Here is a 21,315-nt window from a genome sequence, read left to right on the forward strand (position 1 = left end):
CACACATTTTAGAACAACTGACAATGACCCTCTTTCAGAGCATGAGAAATGAAAAAACAATAGTAGTTACATCTCGAACATAAGATATATAAATTGACGATATATATATATAAATATATATATGTAAATTGCCCGCATGATTTTTCTCCCATTAAAATTTAATTAATAAAATCTGGCCCTCGCAAGTGAATGAATTCGCCAGCGGTGACACATCTGCCTTACTAGCCGCGCATGTACAGACAGCTGCAGTGAAAAGGAATCCCCCCCTGCATACAAATTTCTGTAAATACAAGTTTCTGGGACGTGTACTGTACTATCATCGACCCAGTTAAATAACCTTAACCTGAACCTTACTACATCGAGATAAGACCTACCAATGTGTCAGTAGCTAGGCTAGTCGACGTCGAGCAGCGCGTGCCGGGCGAGCTGCGCGCCCCACCAGGAGTGCACGTCGCAGAGCGCCGGCTGCTCGGCGCGCGCCGCCGCGGGGCTGTTGTGCGCCTGCGCCTGCACCTGCGCCTGCGCCTGCGCCTGCGCCTGCGCCGGCCGCGTGTTGCTCTTTACCGCGGCTGAGGGAGAAACAATCTACTGACACATTTGATCACATCGCGCAATCATTACACGATTGGAATCAATGAAATCTGTGATACGAGGCCTGTTGAAGCGAGGATGTGCGCTGTGTATCTGGTAGTGGTCCGGTGGTAGTGGTTGTTGATGATGGTAGTGGTGGTGGTGTCTGGCGCAGGTGATGTTTGTTTTTATCTTTGTTTTCGTGTTCGACCGCATACCTACATATGCATGTTCGGCTGCATATGCAGTTTGGCGAGTAATTTTGAAATTAATTATGTATGTGCCTTTGAAAACTAAATAAAATAAAAAAAAACCTTTGTACGGATGCAATGCACCCTCCAACCAGCCTGCCTTCCTTTCGATAATGAGTGTCCAGTTAATGCAAATACATGTCAAAATTATTGGCATATACATATAGCATAATTTGGCGAGTTATAAACGCATCCTCGTGTTTATTGCAAACAGTAATTAAAGCCTAATGTAAAAAATATGTTTGGACTTACGTGGAGATTTTTTATTGAGAGCCGGATGGGGATCACTCAAAGTCGGTTGCAAATATCTCTTTTTACTTTCCGGACTTTCAGGCCTGTGAAACACGGATAATAATATTAGAAAACTTCATATCATATTCCCAGGTATAATACTAATAGTATTGTTTAAAAAACATCGGTGGTTGTAAGTATTAATAAAGGAAATATAGCTAAGTAATAGGTACTTTAATTAAATAGGTAACATGTTTGTACCTCGTTAAAATCGCGATGGATGGTAAGCCGGGTCTTTTGAAGGGCTGCTTCGTGGAGGATCTCTTAGGTTGCGAATCAAAGGACGATGTTATATCTGGAATATAAACTTCATTGAAATATTTTGATTCAGTAACTAAATAATTAGCATAAGTTTAATTTCTTACTCGATATAGCTGGTTGAGATGTGGACTCTGTGATTTCCGTACGACCGGCGTTGGCGCTGGTCTGCTGCAAATACAGACAATAATAGGTAAAAACAACTGTGCAAAACTACATACAAAAGTGTAATAAGTTTTTGGTACAAGCTTTTATCGCTCTGTACTTTTTTTCCACAGGCAACTAATACTCATCGAGACAATTCTAAAAAATCCCAAACACAATTAGGTTGCGTTGTTTTATCACAGAGTTCCTATGACCACCTCCTGTCTCCATCATCAGATCAGCTCGATGGTACCATAATATTGCATTGTCACCCGACTTACATGCATATGCAAATTTTCAGCTTCATCGGAAACCGGGAAGATGGTTAAATTAGTTACCTTAGAATCCATTACATAGTTAGTTACATACAGGGCGACCTAATAAAAGCGTGTTAATAAAAAGATCTTCTGCTGGAATAAATTGATGATTAGCTTTTTACTTTTGATGCATGAAAACACATACCTACCTATGCATAGGTATTGTGCAGAAATGAAATATTGGGCTGGATTAAAGCACTGTTGAGATTTTGGTTACTGTGTACAGTCGAAGGCAAAAAAATTGATCCAGACAAATGGCTCAAAAATATGTGAACACGACTTTATTGCCTAAGGTGTAAGAGAGTAAACATATTTTTTAAACTGGGAATGTATGTATATTTATGCCCTTGACTGTACCTATAGTGTGTATGCCAGTAAATATGAGATTAGAAAATACACATTTGTATTGTTTTCTGTATTAAGATGTATTTGTAATAAGGAGTATTTGTATTGTATTTACCTGGGCTTCTGCTTCCTGTTTCTCTTTCTCCAGTTTTTCGGCCATATCGACCACTTGCTCATTAGTCTTTCTTAAACCGGCGATTAAACTCGTTTGCTGTTTCTATAATCAAAGAGAAGTCATTAATAAAATATGTACAATTTACTTAGTTGATGAAGTATTTTTCTCTGGAAGAAAAAATAAAATGAAGCGCAAAAATTTTTACTTATATGATTTTGTTTACCAGTTCGTCAACTTTTTTATGACATCTTTCATGGGTCACTTTTGCAATAGGAGATTGTACAACAAGGGCAAGGGCATAAAACGATCGACTTTTATTCGAGGCAATTTATTGGTCCGAGCGCAGCGAGAACAGCGCAGCGATAAAAATGGACATTTATGCCTGAGTTAATCACTCTACTTTTCACTTCGATTGTGAGTAAAATATACAAAAATATCCAATATTGTAGGTTATTTTACCGTATTTATTCAAGACTTAAGAAAATAGTAGTCGGTTGTGTCGGGGGCGCGCCGGCAGGGCTGGCAGTTTGTATAGCAGATGCAGGACTTTATTGCTAAGTCAATAAGGGTCGTAATAGATGATTTTACTTTATGCTCTAGAACATAATAAGCAACTTTATGTCGCCTATACACTACTTAAAGTCGAACTTTACGAGCATGAGAAGTGAAAAGTATGTTTTAAAGGCTACACAAAAATATTTAATTTGACAACATCGTCATTGTAAGCTTTTTTATTTGAATATTAAGCCAATTACTTTGTTTTGTTTAAATAACACTATTGTCTCTTGGGTCACGAGACAGAAGAAAAACAACAATATAAATAATAAGTAAAGTAATACTAACGCTACTGTTAGCGCGTATCTTCTTCAAACAGCCCTCGAGCCAGGTGCGTATAGTCTGCTTAGCAACCTCCTCCTCTATGAGAAACTCGAACTCCTCTCTGGCGAGTAACTCTTCCATTTGCAACGATTTGCGAATGTCCACCGTGCGGTATGAGAGCATACTGTAACAATTTACATCATCATTTAACATATGGGATACAGATTAAACAATATTAATATTAGAGATACACAATGTTTATTCTATAACATTTCTTTTTTTTTTTTCAATTAAGGAGAAGGCATCTAGCGACAGATGATCTAACGGAATCTTAAACTAAGAGTAAGCTAAACTCATAACGATATCAATTTAAACTCTGGTTAACGGGTGTAGATAATTATAATTAACGACATATTTTAAATAAAGTTACACGTCTCGATTTTTTGAGATGATGCGAGTGGCCGACGTTAGGTGCTGTCCGTCGTTAAGGACCTACGTAATTAAATCACGATTTTACAAGACGGCGATTTAAATTTTAAAGCTCGTAATCTAGGCCAACTTACTTTATAACATCATGGAAAGTCACATCTTCGCCATTATGAAGTCGTTCTAGTTCGTAACACATGTACTTAAATAACAACCGTTCTTTGTGCGTATCGCATTCCAATCGACCCTTCAGTAGGCGCAGAATGAACTTAACCTAAAATAAAGCAGGTTAAATATTAATTACAGCTTACTTCTCATGGCGCAGTAACTATAGATAAGGCCGGCGAAAGAGTGATATACATAACTAAACCCCATTATTAAAATTGTAATTCATTTAAAAATCAGAGTAGGCAAAAGTTTGGTGCCCGCAATGGGTTATGTTAACTAACCTACCTTTCTAACAGGTATGACGCCCTTTTGATGCACGTCAACAATATTCCAGGTATTCTGGAAATTCCTGATGTCGGCGTATGACAACAGAGCATCCTCTTCATTTGAATAGAATAATGAAAAGTTCTCCATGATAATAGCTGGAAGCATAAATTGTACTTATGACGTATATTTGAACAGCGGTAGGTAGACCAGAAAAACACAATTATTCAAATTTTAATTTTAATGAGCCTTAAGGACGCGATATATGGCGTCCGCAGTGAGAATCAAAATTCAATTCTAAATTTAAATCCTAGGTCATTTTTGGCGGGCAAATTTAAAGCACTGGGACCCAAAGGGCTAAATAAAAATGACACTGTAACCCCTAATTGTCCACAACTGCATTTTTAGTAATTACTCCAACTCGAACAATCTTTCATGCTATACATATAAAAGTATAGGCAAGTGTAACATACCCACGAGAAGATTGAGCACGATATACGCGATGATGACGTAGAACATGCAGAAGTAAGCCAGCGACGCAGTGAAGTTTCCGCAGTCGCTCTCCCAGTAGTTGTCGGCGGGCGTGCTTTGTTTCAGTCCTATACGGAACCACGTTGTTGTTGCGGTTCGCTGAGTTGAAGTGCTATACAAGTGTAACATACCCACAAGTAGATTAAGCACGATATACGTGATGATGACGTAGAAGGTGCAGAAGTAAGCCAGCGAGGCGGTAAAGTTTCCGCAGTCGGTCTCCCAGTAGTTGTCGGCGGGCGTGCAGTACGGCGGCGCCACCATGCAGTCGTGCATTATCTTGTTCCAGTCCTCGCCCGTTACTATGCGGAACAACATTGCAACGCTGTGGATCGGCGAGTTGAAATTTGCGCGTCTGTAAGAAATAACTTATTTCTTTAGCTTTAGCTTTAACTTTAGCTTATTTCAAATAAGCTAAAGTTAACAAAGACACGCTAAATGACAAAGATTGACTGTATAAGTGTAAACTAAAAAACCGATTTACCTGTTTGAAAAACTATCCCTCCACAAAGAAAATCGACACGAGAGACAATAAAGCTAAATTTAATGGTGTTTAAGCATAATTATGCAGGGTTAAAGGGAAGCTTTAGGTACGCTGCCTAAAAAATATGGAACAATATACCACCACCGATTAGATATAAACGTTGTTTGATTACATTTACAAAAAACACTGCAAACGCTTAATATTTAATAAACAACTGGAAACGGCAAATCTGCGCGTGCAAAGGTAAAAATAAAATAAATAAATAAATAAAAATAGATGAGTAGTCTTAGAGATTTTCAGCACTTTGTTATTTATATACCTATACATTGAAGTTTGAGATTTGGCTAAGTGAGAATTGTATTTGTGTTGTGTAGTTAAATACGGAGCGAATTTAATTTATTTTAATTGGTATCTTGGTCTGGGCTGAAAAACAGCGCTGCAGTGTCACTCACGCTGAGTTGACGCTGGCGGCATTATGCTGACGGCATTATGCTGATGCCCAAACCATTTGTCACAGCAAATGTTTAGTTACTAAGTTACAGAGAGGTTAAGATTATAGATTATAGATATAATGTTTATAGGTTAAGTAACTTTTTGATATTGTGTTTTCTGTATTCGCTGTTGTGGCAATAAATACATATTCATTCATTCATTCATAAGTGTAATATGTATAGTCTAAGACAAATTCTTGCTTCGAATTTGATAATTCACATAGATGGCGCAGTACAGCTCCGTACATTTTGCGGTAACTCTAACTGTCAAGTCAGTTTGACAATCCAGTGACCAAAAAAATTGATGGAACAGTACAGCGCCATCTATTTCAGCTGCCAAAAAAGAATTTACATTGTACTCGTAGGCCATAATAGCCATTAGCTACAATAACCAGGCAATAGTCACGAATGTAGTCAGTCAATTTTTTTAATGGTTGTAAACTCCCCTCTCCATATTTAACGTTCCCATAGACAACGGTTCCAGCCAGCGCGTAGAAGAACACCAGCAAGAATATTCCAAACATAATGAAGAGGCTCTGGCGGACGCTCATGCCGACCGTCAGCAAGAACATCTTATGAAGGATAGTCAAAAGTATGTACTTACATAAGTATAGTACCTATATCCGTACTGACCTCCCAATCCCCTCTCCATATTTAACGTTTCCAAAGACGATGGTTCCAGCCAGAGCATAGAAGAACACCAGCAGGAACATGCCGAAGATGATGAAAAAGCTCTTGCAGACGCTCACGCCAACCGTCAGCATCAGCATCTTTAGCGTCGTATGCTTGCCCGTGATCGTGAAGAAACGGAGGATTACCACCATGAAGCCCACGAAGTACGATAGGTCATTCTGTAAAGTTGAGAATATTTCACTTTCAATGTAGTGTGAAATTATCAGACTTAAATATACGGGCATTCATGAATTAGACTACAGTTAACTAATCTTTAATTTATATTTGTACATTATTTTAGTTATATTATAGCCAGGAGACAAATTTGTTCTACTTACTTTAATGTATAATATTGGATGGTAATATGATACTTGTAACGAAATATTAAAGGAATGCAAAATTGCAGCTTTAATCCCTGGAATCCCAAGGGTCTAAATTAGACTACCAAAAAACGACCTTGAGGTTTATAATTTAGAATGGAATTTTGATCGTACACGTCCACTAACGAACTAGTGTCAGCAGCGCCGATACTAACGAACTGATCTCCTGTAGAGTACCTTGAGCGTGAAGTGCATGAACACCCAGATGCAGCCGGCCACGGTGACGAGCAAGTCGTACCGGTTGCGGCGGCTCTGCCAGTAGCCGCGCGGCGTGAACGCCACTGTCTTCAGCAACACCTCAACCACGAACACTAGCGTCAGCAGCGCTGATACTAACGCCAGCTGCTCTGTCAACGAAGAGTCCCGAGACCACTGAAAGTTGAACAGTGCAATTGCTTTTCAAATAGTAGGACATGAAAAATTATTAAATTACACAAACAATATTTTTTTCTCATAAATATAAGTTAATGGTTTTTACAGTATTTTCAAACAGCTTGGGTACGGTGACAGGTGTAATCTCAATACAATTTTCCGAGCTCATTTTCATTAGCTCTCGGTTCTTTCTTGCCTTGAAAAGAAACCATGGTTGCATTTTACTGTATGATACAATATCTCTATCTCGTAAATGCGCCCTTCTAAATAAGACAGCACTATAAAGGCATCGTAATATACTGTAATGGTTAAATCTATCTGTCAGTTTTCTGAAAGGGACATTTTTCGCACTACTAATACTTACAGTGACAACTAGCAGTCCACTGTTAATAAGCACGACTATTGCTATGAACCTCTTGAAAATTATATGCTGCGTGACGTCGTAAGCGAAGGCACGCACTTTCCTCCCATCGGGTCGCGGTGGCAAATGCAGCGGCTGGGCAATTTTCAATCTCTTTTTTAAGTCACACCTGTGCGCACAAAAGCAATACCATTACCAAATGTTGCAAGTCTAGGAAATTGGATATTGAAGGTCTAAAAACTCTTGCCCCCAGGACAAGGTTGAAGTAGACGGCGCTCTACGGTGCTATATTTTCTGTTATATGTTTTGTGTTTAGGAGAGTTTTTATTCTAAGGGTCAAGTCCTGAGTTACGTTTTATTAAAAATAATAATAGTTGAAACGTGTACTAAGACAGTACAAACAATTGCTATTGTTGATTAACTGTTAAGAAATTAGTTAAGGGGCTTATAAGAGTTATATAAGACTGTTACTCACTGATTAAGTTTATTTAAAATTTAATCTGTATGTTCTAATTTGATCTCATTATAACTGTTAAGAATACAGTAAGTATAATAATAATAATGTCCTCCTCGCCGTGTCCGACGACGGCGACTCCCAGCTGTTTTTAATGGGGAACATGGAACGCTCTAATGTGACTTGCGAAGCCAAACTTGGTTTTGAAGATGCGATTACATGGTACGCAATGGAGCAACAGTAACACAGTAACAGTAAGTATACCTAAGGTACAAAATGTGAGATACTTGACGCTTTTTTCCATTAAAACATCTTAAAGTAAATAAATAATGCTTATTAATTTTCTCTGAACATCTACATGTAATAACTGCCTCGGACTAAGCACAAATATAATTACAGGATTAAACGAACTTACGTGAAGTGGTTCTATCCTGATTATATGCAGTGCTTAGTCCGAGGTAGGAAGTTCCCTTCCCTCCCAAGATTAATATCTTAATCTCTTAGCCTCTTAATTAGCTCTGAACTTAATGAAGTACGGTGACCATAGTGTTGCCAGATAGGGTTATTTTTTTTAGGCTCTGAAATCGCGACGTTAGACGCTGGAATCAGGATACCACTTATGCGTGTTTTTATGCAGTTAAATCAGAATATAATATTTAGCGTTATAATGAGACGTTCACACTAATTAATATGTATAATAATAAGTATGAATATACCATCTCCTCTGATCAACAGTAAGAAGAGCGGTGCCTTTGTTTTCGGAATAGTTGGCAATCACGACGCCGACGAACAGGGTTAGTCCAATCATGCACCCCAGGAAAATATACACGTGTATGTAGATAGCATGCATCTGCAAACAAATTTATCAATGAACACCATAGGTACACAAAAACTGTTTTGATTCATAAAAACACTTATGAAAAACAAGGTGTGTCATAAGTTAAGTAGCTATTACAGGATCATTTGGCTGATCAAAATTTTGTTGCTTTTATTCTATCTAGGTACGTGAGAAGATGATAGATGTTCCGGTATGGCTTATATAGACAGAGCAGAGACGGTATCTTATTTTATTAGTCAGGTTTTAATCCACATTGCCACATAAATTTTGTTTTCAAAAGTGACTCAAGTGACTTCATTATGATGTTATTGACATCATGTAGTCTCTTGCGTCACTTTTGAAACAACTCTACTACTAAATATAATATTTTTTTAAATAATATCACGTTAAGTGTAATTTACATACTTACAGGGCCAAGTGCTTTTATCAAGACGTCACGGACGTCTAGCCACCCCTTAAATGAAAGAACTTCAAACAGCGTCAACAATGCGTCGCCAATGTTATCAAAGTTGAATCGCTTCGGGTTTGCCCTGTAACAAACAATAACAAGACAGTGTTGGCCGAACGTTGATTGCAAATAACCATTAATTAGTACAAATTGAACCGTAAACCGTAACGGACGGTTACAGTTTACGGTTCAATTTGTACTGGTTAATGGTTAATTGCATTAACGTTTCGGCCAACACTCCAACAAGATATACAATTAACATTTGACTTGTAAAACTTTAAAAAACATGAATTTCATACGAAAACATGATGTTTACAGTGGCACTGTCACACTTAGTCGCTGCTAAATCGGTAAAACTTTAGTTTTGATGGACTCATAGTACATTACGATAGAGGCTGGGAAGTTAGAGGTTGCCGGCCGAATCCATATAGACGGCCGAACGTAGTGAGCCCGGATATTATGAGGCCAACCCCCTTTAACGCCGATGTATGTTAGTAATTTTTTCAAAAAATGCAATGAAATAATAATTCCATGAAATCAGTTTTTTTTAAATATTTTTGTGTCAGTTTACTTTTACTAAACTAAAAGTAAACTGACACAAAAATATAACTAACACCTATACCTATGTTTATCAACTTATAACGAACCAAAAAGCAAATATTGCTTACAGTTTTTTTACGGCTGAATGTCATAATGCTCTCACAAGTATATGTGAAATGGAAATTAAAAAAGAGCTATTTCCCGGACTAGGCCTGCAATTTTGTATGAAATTTCATTAAATACCTCTCTTCTAGCTGCGCCCGAAACGTGATACTTCCCAGCCTAATATGAAGAACATAATATCAATATTTCATTGCATGTTTGAGAAAAAACTATTTCTAAATTTTTAAATAAAACAAATAGTACCTATACAGCTATGAATACATATTCTTACCACACTCTGGGCACCAGCATGGAGGGAAACGTCTCATTCGGCCCAGGTCTGATCTTCATCTTAGTAACGAACACTCGTCTCATAAAAACTCCCACACAGTTTTCTCGTTCTAAAATCGTGGGGTCGTTGCACCGCGCTAACCTATCGCAATTGAAAATTATTGTCTTATTTTTTTAGGAACTTAATCACATAAAATTATTAAACACGAATTTTACCTTCCTCCGTATAGTTGTACACCGTAACTAGCAAACACAAACATCAGTAGTATAAGAAGCGTTGATACCTGTAAAACATCGAAACATACATTTTAAGCCGCATTTAAAAACTATTCAAATAAACTATACGATCAAAATAATTTTAATAATATTAGTTTTTAATAAAATAATAAAAGTGACCCAGAAGACATCACTAAAAACTAGCAACAGGTAATGCCGGCCTCAGCATGTTTTAGATGGTGCGAGAGCGGACTTTGTACCTCCGCTAGCGAGTGCCGCCAAACCCTCAATACTGGGTTCCTAGTTCGGTTGATTTCAGCGCCCCATGACCGCACCGGCTTAAGGTAGCCCTCGGCACCAAGAAACAAAGTCCCTATCCCTAATAATATTTTAAATGTAAAAGTAAATGTCTGCCAGTCAGTCCGTTATCTCTGTATGCTTAAACCGCTGGTTTAGATAAAATTTGTTATGGAGATATATTAGACATGACATGGGATAGTTTTTATCGTGGAAATCATCAGCCTACGTCGTCGTCGGCCATAAGTTAATTATGAATATTGATCCAACCGTACCAGCAGAATCTCTTTGAAGCCGCGGCATAGCTCGTAGACAACTTTGCGCATGTGCGGCACGAGCGTGAAGATACGGAGGGGACGCACGCAGCGCAGGATCATCAACATCTGCGCCGCCGAACCCGGCGGCACGCGGCGCGGCATCCAGCACAGGAACGTCAACGATACCTTGACCATCCAGACTGTTAATTAACAGTTTTTAAACCTTATTGCAAAGGCAAAAGGTCCACTGATGATGAAGTTTTTTTAAAGTCTCACCAGTCCTCCTCCTTATTCCTCTAAAAGTCTAAAGTGGCATAGTAATCATACATATATGTCTTGAAAAGATATTAGGACGCCTATAAAGTTTATAGTATAAACTAAAATAAATCTACTTAAGTTCTGTTATTATATCCCATAAAATGACAATTCGATTGACCAATTTACTACCAAATCAACCTGCTTTTGTACTGTAGAATAAATCTCGGATAAAACAATACAAGGATTAATATAACAATTACTTACAATGTAAATGAAAACATCCAGAACTGCTGCCGCATCTTTGAGATACGCTTTCGGAGTAAAGAATAAACCGTCGGCTAAGATTTTTAGTGCCAACTCGAAACTCATGAATACTACGAATCCGTATTCTGCAATCTGAAAATAAAAATATTCATAACAAAAACGACTAAAGTAATTGTATAAGCGGTTGGTTAAAAAATGTTTAAACCCTTACCTGTAGAACGAAATTTTCCATAACCCTGTAGGTGGGTGTTTCAAACATCATAGAAAAGCATGACAGAGTGGTGACCATGATCATCACCCAGTCCAGATAAGTCACTAATCCCAGGAAGTTACTGAAATATAATATGACTTTTTATACTTTAACTGCTAGTTAAATTGCATATACTTAAGAAATTAGCCGGGTGCCGCTCTGACCGCGTGGCCTATTGGTAATGGCGTCAGCACTGTATGCAGATTTAAATTCCGCCTCGGGCACTGGACATCTTGGTAACATTAGTTTCAGTCTTCTGTTCAGTAATACAAAAAATATCTTACTGAAAACTCTTGTAGTGCACCTTCCTCTCGTTCCCAGTGACGGGGTCGCGCAAGCGCGCATCGTACCGCGCGTCCACGATGGCGCGGCAGATTTTTCTGAAGCGCGACTCTCTCGGCACTATTAACAGCGGCGTGTCAAACAAAGGATGGTTTTCGCGGAGATCTTCTTCACGCTGATTTCTGTCAATTCAAGCATGTTCCATAAGAATAAATGCGTTTGTTTTAATCCAGAAATACAACTTAAGTGAACAAAGTGTTTTAGAAGGAGGAAGGAAGGAAGGAAGTGTTATCGTAAAGCCTACAAAAAATTCGTGCTTCAAATTTGGCACCTGATGTAGATAGTGCTGTACGGCTTCATGCATTATGCAGTAACTCTGGCTGTCGAAAGTCGCTATTCAGTTATTACAAAACATAGGTATGGCGCCGTACAGCGTCATCCACATCTGTCTAACTTTTTGCTTCACACTATAACTGTCCTATAAATAGTAGAATTCGACAACGCTAACCTCGCATCGACTTAGCACTCTTAGCAGTGACATTAATGCATACATATTCCATAAGAGCGCCATTTTAATTGTAGAACATGGCATGAAACCTTAGCGTGATCTGACTTTAGAAACCTTACCTTCTCATCTCTGCCTGCTGTCGCTTGGCCTGCAGCAGTCGAATGTCAAGGTATGGAGGTCGTGCCCGTGAGGACGGCACAACGCGGGACGCGGCACCTATATCACCATTCTCGAGCAAGTGCTCGTACGTCTGCTTTAGTTTGATGGACCCACTGCGCACAGACCGCCTTATGGATCGCGACCCGAACCTGGAAATAGATTAATAATTAAAAATCTTTTAGGGTCGAGCTATTGAAGCTCGCACTAAGTATTTCACAATGGCGTTTTTGGGGTCAATTATTGATGTATCAATGTCAATCTTTGTTGTTCCACGTTTCCATTCAGTACACCTACTGACACAGTATTTTAGATACTATGGCGAAATGAAAGTTATAGAATAAATGTCAAAAAATGGTTATAGACTTACTTCTTTTGATCCACCCGTAACTGTTTCGCACTAGAAATGGTTCCTTGCGACTTTAGTCCCGATTTGCCTCCCGTTGCCAACATAGCAGAATCTCCTAGAACCATACGGTGATTGTTCGAATCTCTGCAATGAAAAAGGGCAGAATTAATATAAATTATTCATTCATTTATTCATTTGGCATCAAAACCAAATAAATATAAAAAATAAAACCTTTACTACGACGTTACGGCGACACGAACAAAAACAATAGGTACCTGAAAATAAATAACAAAATAAACAAAAATACGCTTTTAAGAAATGATTCTGAAGAAAAAGAAATAAGCGGCATAAAGTATAAAATGAATGAAATATTAAAATAATCACAAAGAATTACGTACAAAAAATGTGACAAAACAGGATGCACATTTTCACGAGATACCTACAGTTGTGGGCAATATAATAGCAGTCAATAGAAAAATCAAAATTAGGGGAAAACCATAACTTTAGATCAATTATATAACGAATGATAGTGCCAATGTATGCCCATGAAAAACCAAGCAGTCGGTCAAAAATCAACACCAAAGTCCGAATGATGGACTACTAGTACACTCTGAGACGAAGATCGTCTTATAGATTTCCATTTTCCTATTGACTGCTATTATATTTCACACAACTGTATATGATATTGTAATTGAATCACAGCAGTCTTAATACTAAAAATGTGACTACTAATCTTATGAACCTATATAAAAGAAATGGATCGGTAACATTTTTTATATCACGTTTAAATCTACTTTTTAAGTTGCCCCCAGCGACGTTACCGTGGCAACGAACAAAATTTAATTTACAGATTTACACAAACGAATTCTGCACTAGTCTACGATAAAAACGACAACGTGCCGCCTCAGAACAGAGCTGGGCCGCTGCGAAGGGGGAGCTACAACGAGTGTCTTAACCAGGCATCGCTTGTGGTACGGGATGAAGATATTATCTGTGGCGCTCCCATTGCTTCTTCCTCCAATTATTCGCACACGAATTGACACAAAATATCAACACTAACGTGTTCTGTACTTAGGGTCGGTTGCCCCAAACTGTTTGTCAGTCATCGTTAAAGAGTTCGCAATTTTTTTTGTATGGACAGTTTCACAGTAAACCGCCGCGGCGCGCCGGGTGACGTTGATTAGTCTGTCGTGCGGGTGGTGCAACTGGCACTTACTCTATAATAGAAGCGACAACGTGGCGCCTCAGAGCCGAGCTGGGCCGCTGCGAAGGCGGCGCTACCACCAGCGTCTTAACCAGGCACCGCTTGCGGTACGGGAAGGAGATCTTGTCGGCGCCGACGTACGCGCGTCGTGACTCGTCGCCGTTCGGCGCGCGCGGCTTCACCGGCGCTCCCGTGGCTTCTTCCTCGAGCTCTTCGCATACGAACTGGCGCATGAACGACTCACGGACCTAATAAAACCGGGTTAAAAAGACTTGTTTGATAAGGGTGTTGGATGTTCTATGCCAACAATATAAGCACAAACTATTAATTTACCTCGATTTACGTCCAATAATAAACCTCGAGTAAAGTATCACATCATATTTTGTTAGAATGTATTTAAAAAAGTTCCTATTTAAACCGTATAAAAAAGGAACGGCCTTAGATAAAGTTAAAGCCATAGAGCGAAACATTTCGTACCTTTTTATGTTAATTAATGAGTAAACTTAAATTAAGGAGAGTACTTAAATTACATTAACATTAATATGGATTGGTCCATTATTTACGCGATTCTAATTACAGTAGTTAATTTTCATTTGATTTTACAGCTCCATAAGTAGAAAACAATGACAGATGAGTGAAAATTATAAAATCACCTTTGGCAAATTGAAGTCACCGGGTACTTTATGTAGCTTTGTCATTTGCGGGCTGTCCGGAAATTTCTCAAAGATTCTTAGACGAAATGGCAAGCTCTCTTTTATCTCTGCACTCTGTTGACGATATCTCAGTTGTTTCAATTTCTTTATATCCTCGTCTAATTCCAAGTTGTCCAAGATTACTGCTACGAAGAGCGAAAGCACGATCTGGAATACAGATTTGGTTCATTAGGTACTTTTTCGAGCATGTTGTAAAAGAGTGAATCAACTTTTTCTTTTCACTCTTAAAACCTATGTTTTATGGTATTTTAATAAACCAAACATGTTTTTTGTGGTAGTTGCTTTAAAAGCCCTTCCATGATGGGCCTAAGTATGTTAGTAGAAAGTGTACCACGTTTCAATTCTTCTAACAAACTAAGCTACTTTTGTCCCCTGGCTAACGGGACAAAATAATAAAAAGAAATAGTTGATTCAACCAAAAATATTATGTGACTGAGTAGGTATATCAAAATAATTCTTACCAATGTGACGAAAAGATGGTATAAAATGAAGTAAATAGCAACCAAAGGAGTCAATGTCTGACTTGTCCGAACCATGGTTTCATCCATTACTTCTACCCACGCTTCTTGGGTCAATATTTGGAACATAGACATAAAAGCCTGAAACATAAAAAGTTTAATACTGTATTCATTTCAAGAATAGGTAGAATTAGCATGGCCATAGAGTTAGACCAAGCTACATTGGCAGCGATTTTGATAGCCCAGATTTTGAAGTGTTATTTAAACGTCATAATTTCATAGAAGTTTGACATTTAAAATAACACTTGCACAGCCTGGGCTTTAAAAATCGCTGCCAACTTAGCTTGGTCTAAATCTACCTCTCTATATTGGAAAGTCTTAACTACTCTGTTACGTACGAATGCGTAGGACACGCAAACTACGCAGGGAGCCTTGCTGTCTGTCTGTATTATGTGGTCTTTAATTCATTTATAGTTTATCAATTTGCGCTTACCTCGGGAAAAGCCTCGAACTTTGTAAATTCGCACAAGAAACAGAATAACTGCATTGAGATTGAAGAACTAATAATTAGCAAACACATTGTGAAAATTATGAGACTTCCTAATTTTTTTCCAGGTCCAAATATCTTGTAGACAAATCCTTCCAATAACGGCGACGCTTTAATTAATCTTACAATTCGTAGAACCTGAAAATAAAGTACACGGGCTAATTATATTTTTGTTGTTTAATTTTTCTGTGGACAAAAAAAACTGTAATATCGTCTCTAAAAATGTTTTTCGTCTTTTCATTCGCTAAAATTGTATTCCGTTCTGCTGAGTTAAATTAAATAATTCCTATCCTTAACCCTATTTTTAACAACTTATACTTTTCAAGTGACACAGGGGACAACACCAACAAAAAAAAAGCTACAGGAAATCGTATTGTGCCAAATTTAGCTAGGTTAATTTAATAATATTGTAGTAGGTAAAATTTGAAAACAAAAAACAGATTAAGAATCCACATTTTTTTACCTGAAAGTATGTAAAGCCTGACATGTAGAGCTGGGGTATTATGTGAATTGTCGTTCCTATAGCCAATAGCAGTTCAAATTTGTGGACAGAATGTTTAAAGTAGCCTTTCCAACCCAGGCACCATATTTTAATCAGTGCCTCTAAATCCAAGAATATAGTAAACGCAATCTGTAATACATTAAAAATGCATTAGCACATTATTTTTAGCAATGAAAAAAGGCTTGTTAAAAAATAAAATATTGTAAAGAATAATTTAATACTAATACGGGACTTAATCGCGTACAAAGTTACGTTTATTTATGGCCTGACGTTTCGAACGTGACGTTACGTTCGTGGTCACAGGCAGACTGGCGAGGAATTGTATCAACATCTTCTTGCCGCGCGGGTTTTGCGAACTACCCGCACTTGATCTTGATTATTAACTTGTACGCTAGGGTTGTCACTTTGCCTACACACAACACTCACGACATCCAATGGTATGTGGCGGGATGTTTTAAATAAACGTAAGTTTGTACGCGATTAAGTCCCGTATTAGTTTTAAATTATGAGTGAAAATCGTGTTAGTTTAAATCAGTATATTGTAAAGAATAATATAAGTTTTATTACTTTACCTCAATATAGTAGTATTTCTCGTAGAAAAATTCTCTTGGATTGCCATCATGTTTGAAATTCATAGTAGCCGTTATAATGCCATTAGCTAGCACCACGCCCATAACTAGCAGCCGAAAGTATGCTGACCTTAACATTTTGTGGAAAATTTCTGGAGCAGTACCTAAAATTTTAAAAAGAAATTACTGTAGTTACAAAGCGATATTTTTTATTTATTCATTTCACACATTTACAATAGGCTAGATAACAAACTTCTATTATTGCGATAAATTGCTCATTTGCTATATATTTTACTAGATTTTGTTATAAAATTCAACATGTATCATCATCCCTATTACAAATGTCAAAAATACTAAATAAAGATGTCCTAAATAGAATACTTAATAAATATTAAATACACGAAAATATACACTTTACAGAATTTTAATCATAAAAAAATATTGTAGTGGACACTGTATGGCATGCATTTCGTGTAACAACTTTTAATTATTGTTTTTCATATATTTCAGTGTTGGTTCATTCAAAAACGTCGACAAAATGACCTGTCTATAAAATAATTGGCTATTAATAAATTATAATCGATTTTTACAATTTTATTTATTACGATATCTAGTTATTAGTAAAATACTTTGCATTAGTGACCCCAGGAGACACCATTATAACAACAATAAAAAGTTGAGAGTAAATTACATTACCTGAATGTTTATTTTCATCAATAGTGACCAGTTTCCAGCAATTATCATCTCCAGTGAAAAACTGTGTAGTGCTTCCCTTTGTTATCGGGTTCCTCACCCCCCACATTTGCTGGAACTGAACTCTTATCTCATTGAAAGTTTCAGTAATTACTGCTATGAACACATTCTTAACTAGCCAGGCTAAGAAGAAGATCATGGTGCTGGAAAATAAATGTATCAAGTATTAATGCAGATTAACCATTCCCCACGCCTATTGAGTGCGGCGGCGGCGCGTCATCGTGAACGTTGCCGGAATGCAAGAAGGTTCATATTGGGCTGTAACTGCGCGTGTCAATTGACGTCTTTGGCGGTCAAGGGGTTCATACTCATAATCTTTATTGAATATCACATTGTATCTTAATCTATTCAATAGAATTGTGTACAACATGACACCCTGTAGGGTACAGCAAACAGTTTATTCAAGAGGAGATTTGTACAAGATTATATAAGTATTAATTATTGTATAGGTACTTTATTAATTGCAATTATTGGCCGTGAAAAAATTCTTTTAATGTATAATAAGCTTTTCTAATGAGGCGATCTTTTAGTTTTTTAAAAAAATCATTGTCGTACTTGGCGTTATTTATTTCGTTATTAATTTTATTGAATATTTTTATTGCCATTGAGTTAGGACTTTTTGAATGTAGTTGTAGTTTTGAGGGTTAAATAATACTAGAGTAGATCTCCACGCCCCACTCTCACGCAACTAGAAAAATAATAATTCTGCCAATATGTCCCTTGCAAGGAATTAATGAAATCGCTTTGCTTATTACTTTTTAGTATGACTACTAACACTCCAGCGAATAAGATATTTAGTGATGAAAAATGTGGCCTTTTGGTGGCCTTACCTAAAATAAAGAGCAGACCTCCATGTTGGCAACGAGTCAATGGCCCGGTACATAATAAAAACCCATCCCTCCTGAGAAGATGCCTGGTACACTGTAAATAAACTTGTCACTGAAAACAAAAAAAAAAAATTAACAAAGCTAAAGTATGTACTAATAATTTGTACACATCAGGCGGATCCACACAAAGGTCACCTTGCAAGGAAATGCGCGGCGCAGTTCGGTTTATCTTAACGCTTACAAAATAAAATCCATATTTGTAACACACTTCCCAATAGAATAAGTCTCTTGGAACACAGACTTTATGATTACAGCAATAATGTTAAAAATCAAATAAAAACTGTCGATCAAAAGACAACCAAATATACAATTTACATATATGCTCACCAAATTCCTCAAATCCTTGGAACCCCTGGATGTATTTGGACAAGTTAAGTTTCATACACTTCATTCCTTTAGGACACTGGTAGCCTGAATCAGGATCAGGTGAACAAAACGTATCAGGAATGGCCAGAGAGTTTATTGTTATATCACTGAAAGTTAAGATATTTATTAATATTTTCGAAATGTTGCATACTTACGTAGTAGGTATAAAGCGTACAAATGAAATACATTACAAGCATTAATCAATACATTATGTTCGCGATAAACTCAAAAACTACTTAACGGATTCTCATGCAGTTTTCACCTATCAATAGTGATTATTGAGGAAGGCTTATACACCTAAATTTGTACAGGTTTTATGTAAATTGGTTGAACTACCCGTGCAAAGCCGGGGCGAGTCGCTAGTAGAGATGTTAAAGTGGAAATGCTGTCAAAAAAAAATGGGGGTCAAGCTACAAGATGCAAAATATACATCTAAGATATTTCAGTGTCCAAAGCCTCAATAAAAACCAGGTAAAAAAAAAGATATTTCAAAGCGCTTGAATGATAATGTGGTTAAAAATAGCTTACTTAGGACTCGTTGTGTTTCTGACACAATGATGGGTGAGTTCTCCAAAAAATTGCACCCCCAGCAAACTGTACAGTGACATGAAGAAGAGGAAGAACAATGTCACATTATAAATCTGCTGGCTTGATCTCCTGCAAGACAAAAAACCAGAGTTACGTAAGTGAGTTTGGGTTGTCACTTGACGATATTCTGATTAGAGCCTGTTTTGTATTTCTATAGTTCTTTTGAATGTGAGTTTATTTTTATTAATATTTATAGAACAAAAAGTTTCAATTACAGGTTATGACAAAACTTCACAAAACTACTATTTAGCTTGACTTTGGCATCAGGTAATTGTAGGTAATACTATTGTAGGTATACAGAAGCATCAAAGCAGATATGATATATTTTGTGACACTTTATTTTCACTATGTTCTTTTAATGTATGTCTATTGTCTGTGTGTTTACGAATAAAAACATTCTATTCTATTCTACATGGGTAAACACTGAATACAAATTAAAGTTGTTTTAATTCTCGGACTGTACCCAAAAGCCTTTGGGTACTTAACTCTACCTAAGTATATTTAGATAAACTCAGGTAGACTTAAGTTTACTTAACCTTCTAGCATTAGCCATAACATATACAAGGGCACAGATATAACAAGTATTTAATTTTATGGATAAATCATAGAAGATTACTTACTTAAATATCTGATTAATTCTTGATTTTGGCATTGAAAATTTTAAGAATACTCTCAGAAATCTTATCATGATTAATGGCCTGGGTGCCCTCAAAATGCTAAGGTAGCTGTACCTTGGCACAATCAATGTCAACTCAAACATTTGCAGCAAAACAGATACCCACAAGAAAAATACCATAGATGCATCAAACTGGCACCAGTGATCTTTCAAATAGGCTACATCTCCCTGGAAATTACAAGAAATAACAAGTTATTAATCTGTCTTTTACCTATTCACTCTCAAAAAAAACACACGCTCTAAAAACCTCTCTAATTTGATACTCTTTAAAACAGGATTAACAACATAAAACCCACCATACCAAACATAATAACCATATAATATATCATTTATGTACCATAATATAAAATGACTCAATCTAACAGAAATAATAACACTATATAAATAGGAACTAGAAGTAAAAATAAAAATATATAGTCACTCCAAATCACTTCTGGACATCAGGTAAATCTGAAAATGATTGGTGGAATTTAGAGTGATAATTTTAATTAACTATAACCCATTGTCGGAACGGAAGTGATTTAGAGCTAACTGAATACAACTTAGTGTGATTTAAAAAAATCACAGACAGAAGCAGGTAATGTATGTTCAATAAGGACTAAAGAATTTAATTTAACTATTTTACCTTTAGTATTCCTCTTATGTGCATTTTGGCAATCATTTCTGCAGTGAAAAATAGAGTCACACAGCAGTCTACAGCAAAAGTAATTGTTTGAAGTGAAGGATATTTTTCAAATGACTTGGGAGTATTCAGTGATACAGATACTAGACTCATTAGAGCACAAAGTCTTAAAATTCTTCTCACCCATAGCTGTAAACAAAAACATTAACGGTTTAGGAAATGATAAAAGGGAATGCAATGCAAGAGAAAGTGCAGTGCTGATGGCAAACTTGAAAATCATACAACAAATTAAACTTCCTTACCTTATTTACCCATTCTATGTCAGCGCTTTCATTAAGGGACTCTTCGGGACCGTAGTCCGCGAGGACTGGTTCCCCTTTAAGACTTTGTTTTCTGCCTAGCATCTTATCCCCTGTTGTAGCACTACTATGGTAATATTTTATATACAATTCTGGAATCTTGAACTTGGTAATTTTGAAATATCAACTGAATCCGCTAGCTTTACCCATAGTTGTAACATTCTAAGCTAACCAAATCAAGAGACTTGCTGAAAACTTTCATTTTCAGTCTCTGAAGCAAATTATCGATTTGAATTTGTGGTGTGAAATGTTTATTACTTTAGTGACTGACAGTTCTCACTTCAAGTTTCCATTAGCAATAT

The 21,315-nt window shown here is 37.0% G+C and overlaps 1 protein-coding gene across 1 annotated transcript; it reads right to left on the minus strand.

Annotated features, from left to right (window-relative positions):
- Window positions 1-54: 54 nt before the first annotated feature.
- Window positions 55-21,271, minus strand: LOC134740584 (sodium leak channel NALCN). Its single transcript, XM_063673107.1, has 35 exons — window positions 20,957-21,271; window positions 20,658-20,843; window positions 19,977-20,200; window positions 19,297-19,425; window positions 18,730-18,875; window positions 18,346-18,454; window positions 17,459-17,658; window positions 16,766-16,926; window positions 16,155-16,322; window positions 15,638-15,829; window positions 15,148-15,285; window positions 14,627-14,833; window positions 13,986-14,221; window positions 12,791-12,913; window positions 12,384-12,572; window positions 11,759-11,938; window positions 11,436-11,556; window positions 11,225-11,356; window positions 10,721-10,888; window positions 10,149-10,216; window positions 9,934-10,074; window positions 8,961-9,081; window positions 8,430-8,563; window positions 7,263-7,428; window positions 6,704-6,898; window positions 6,108-6,325; window positions 4,631-4,854; window positions 3,990-4,126; window positions 3,674-3,810; window positions 3,135-3,294; window positions 2,292-2,393; window positions 1,478-1,541; window positions 1,314-1,407; window positions 1,074-1,156; window positions 55-569 (listed from the first exon to the last, which is right to left on the minus strand). Exons 1-35 carry the CDS (start codon window positions 21,056-21,058, stop codon window positions 394-396), a joined length of 5,331 nt encoding a protein of 1,776 aa, XP_063529177.1. The 5' UTR covers window positions 21,059-21,271; the 3' UTR covers window positions 55-393.
- Window positions 21,272-21,315: the final 44 nt, after the last annotated feature.

The sequence above is a fragment of the Cydia strobilella genome, chromosome 4 (assembly GCF_947568885.1).
Source record: "Cydia strobilella chromosome 4, ilCydStro3.1, whole genome shotgun sequence".
Classification (NCBI taxonomy): Eukaryota; Metazoa; Arthropoda; class Insecta; order Lepidoptera; family Tortricidae; genus Cydia; species Cydia strobilella.

What these genes read in the sequence shown, in the direction of transcription:
- LOC134740584 (XM_063673107.1), bottom strand. Translation starts at nt 21,058, where the DNA reads ATGCTAGGCAGAAAACAAAGTCTTAAAGGGGAACCAGTCCTCGCGGAC. An exon ending in GTTGTCGCTTCTATTATAGA is followed by an intron (nt 12,914 to 13,985) that starts GTAAGTGCCAGT and finishes TTTTCATTGCAG; the next exon opens with AGATTCGAACAATCACCGTA. An exon ending in TGATAAAAGCACTTGGCCCT is followed by an intron (nt 8,564 to 8,960) that starts GTAAGTATGTAA and finishes ATTTGTTTGCAG; the next exon opens with ATGCATGCTATCTACATACA.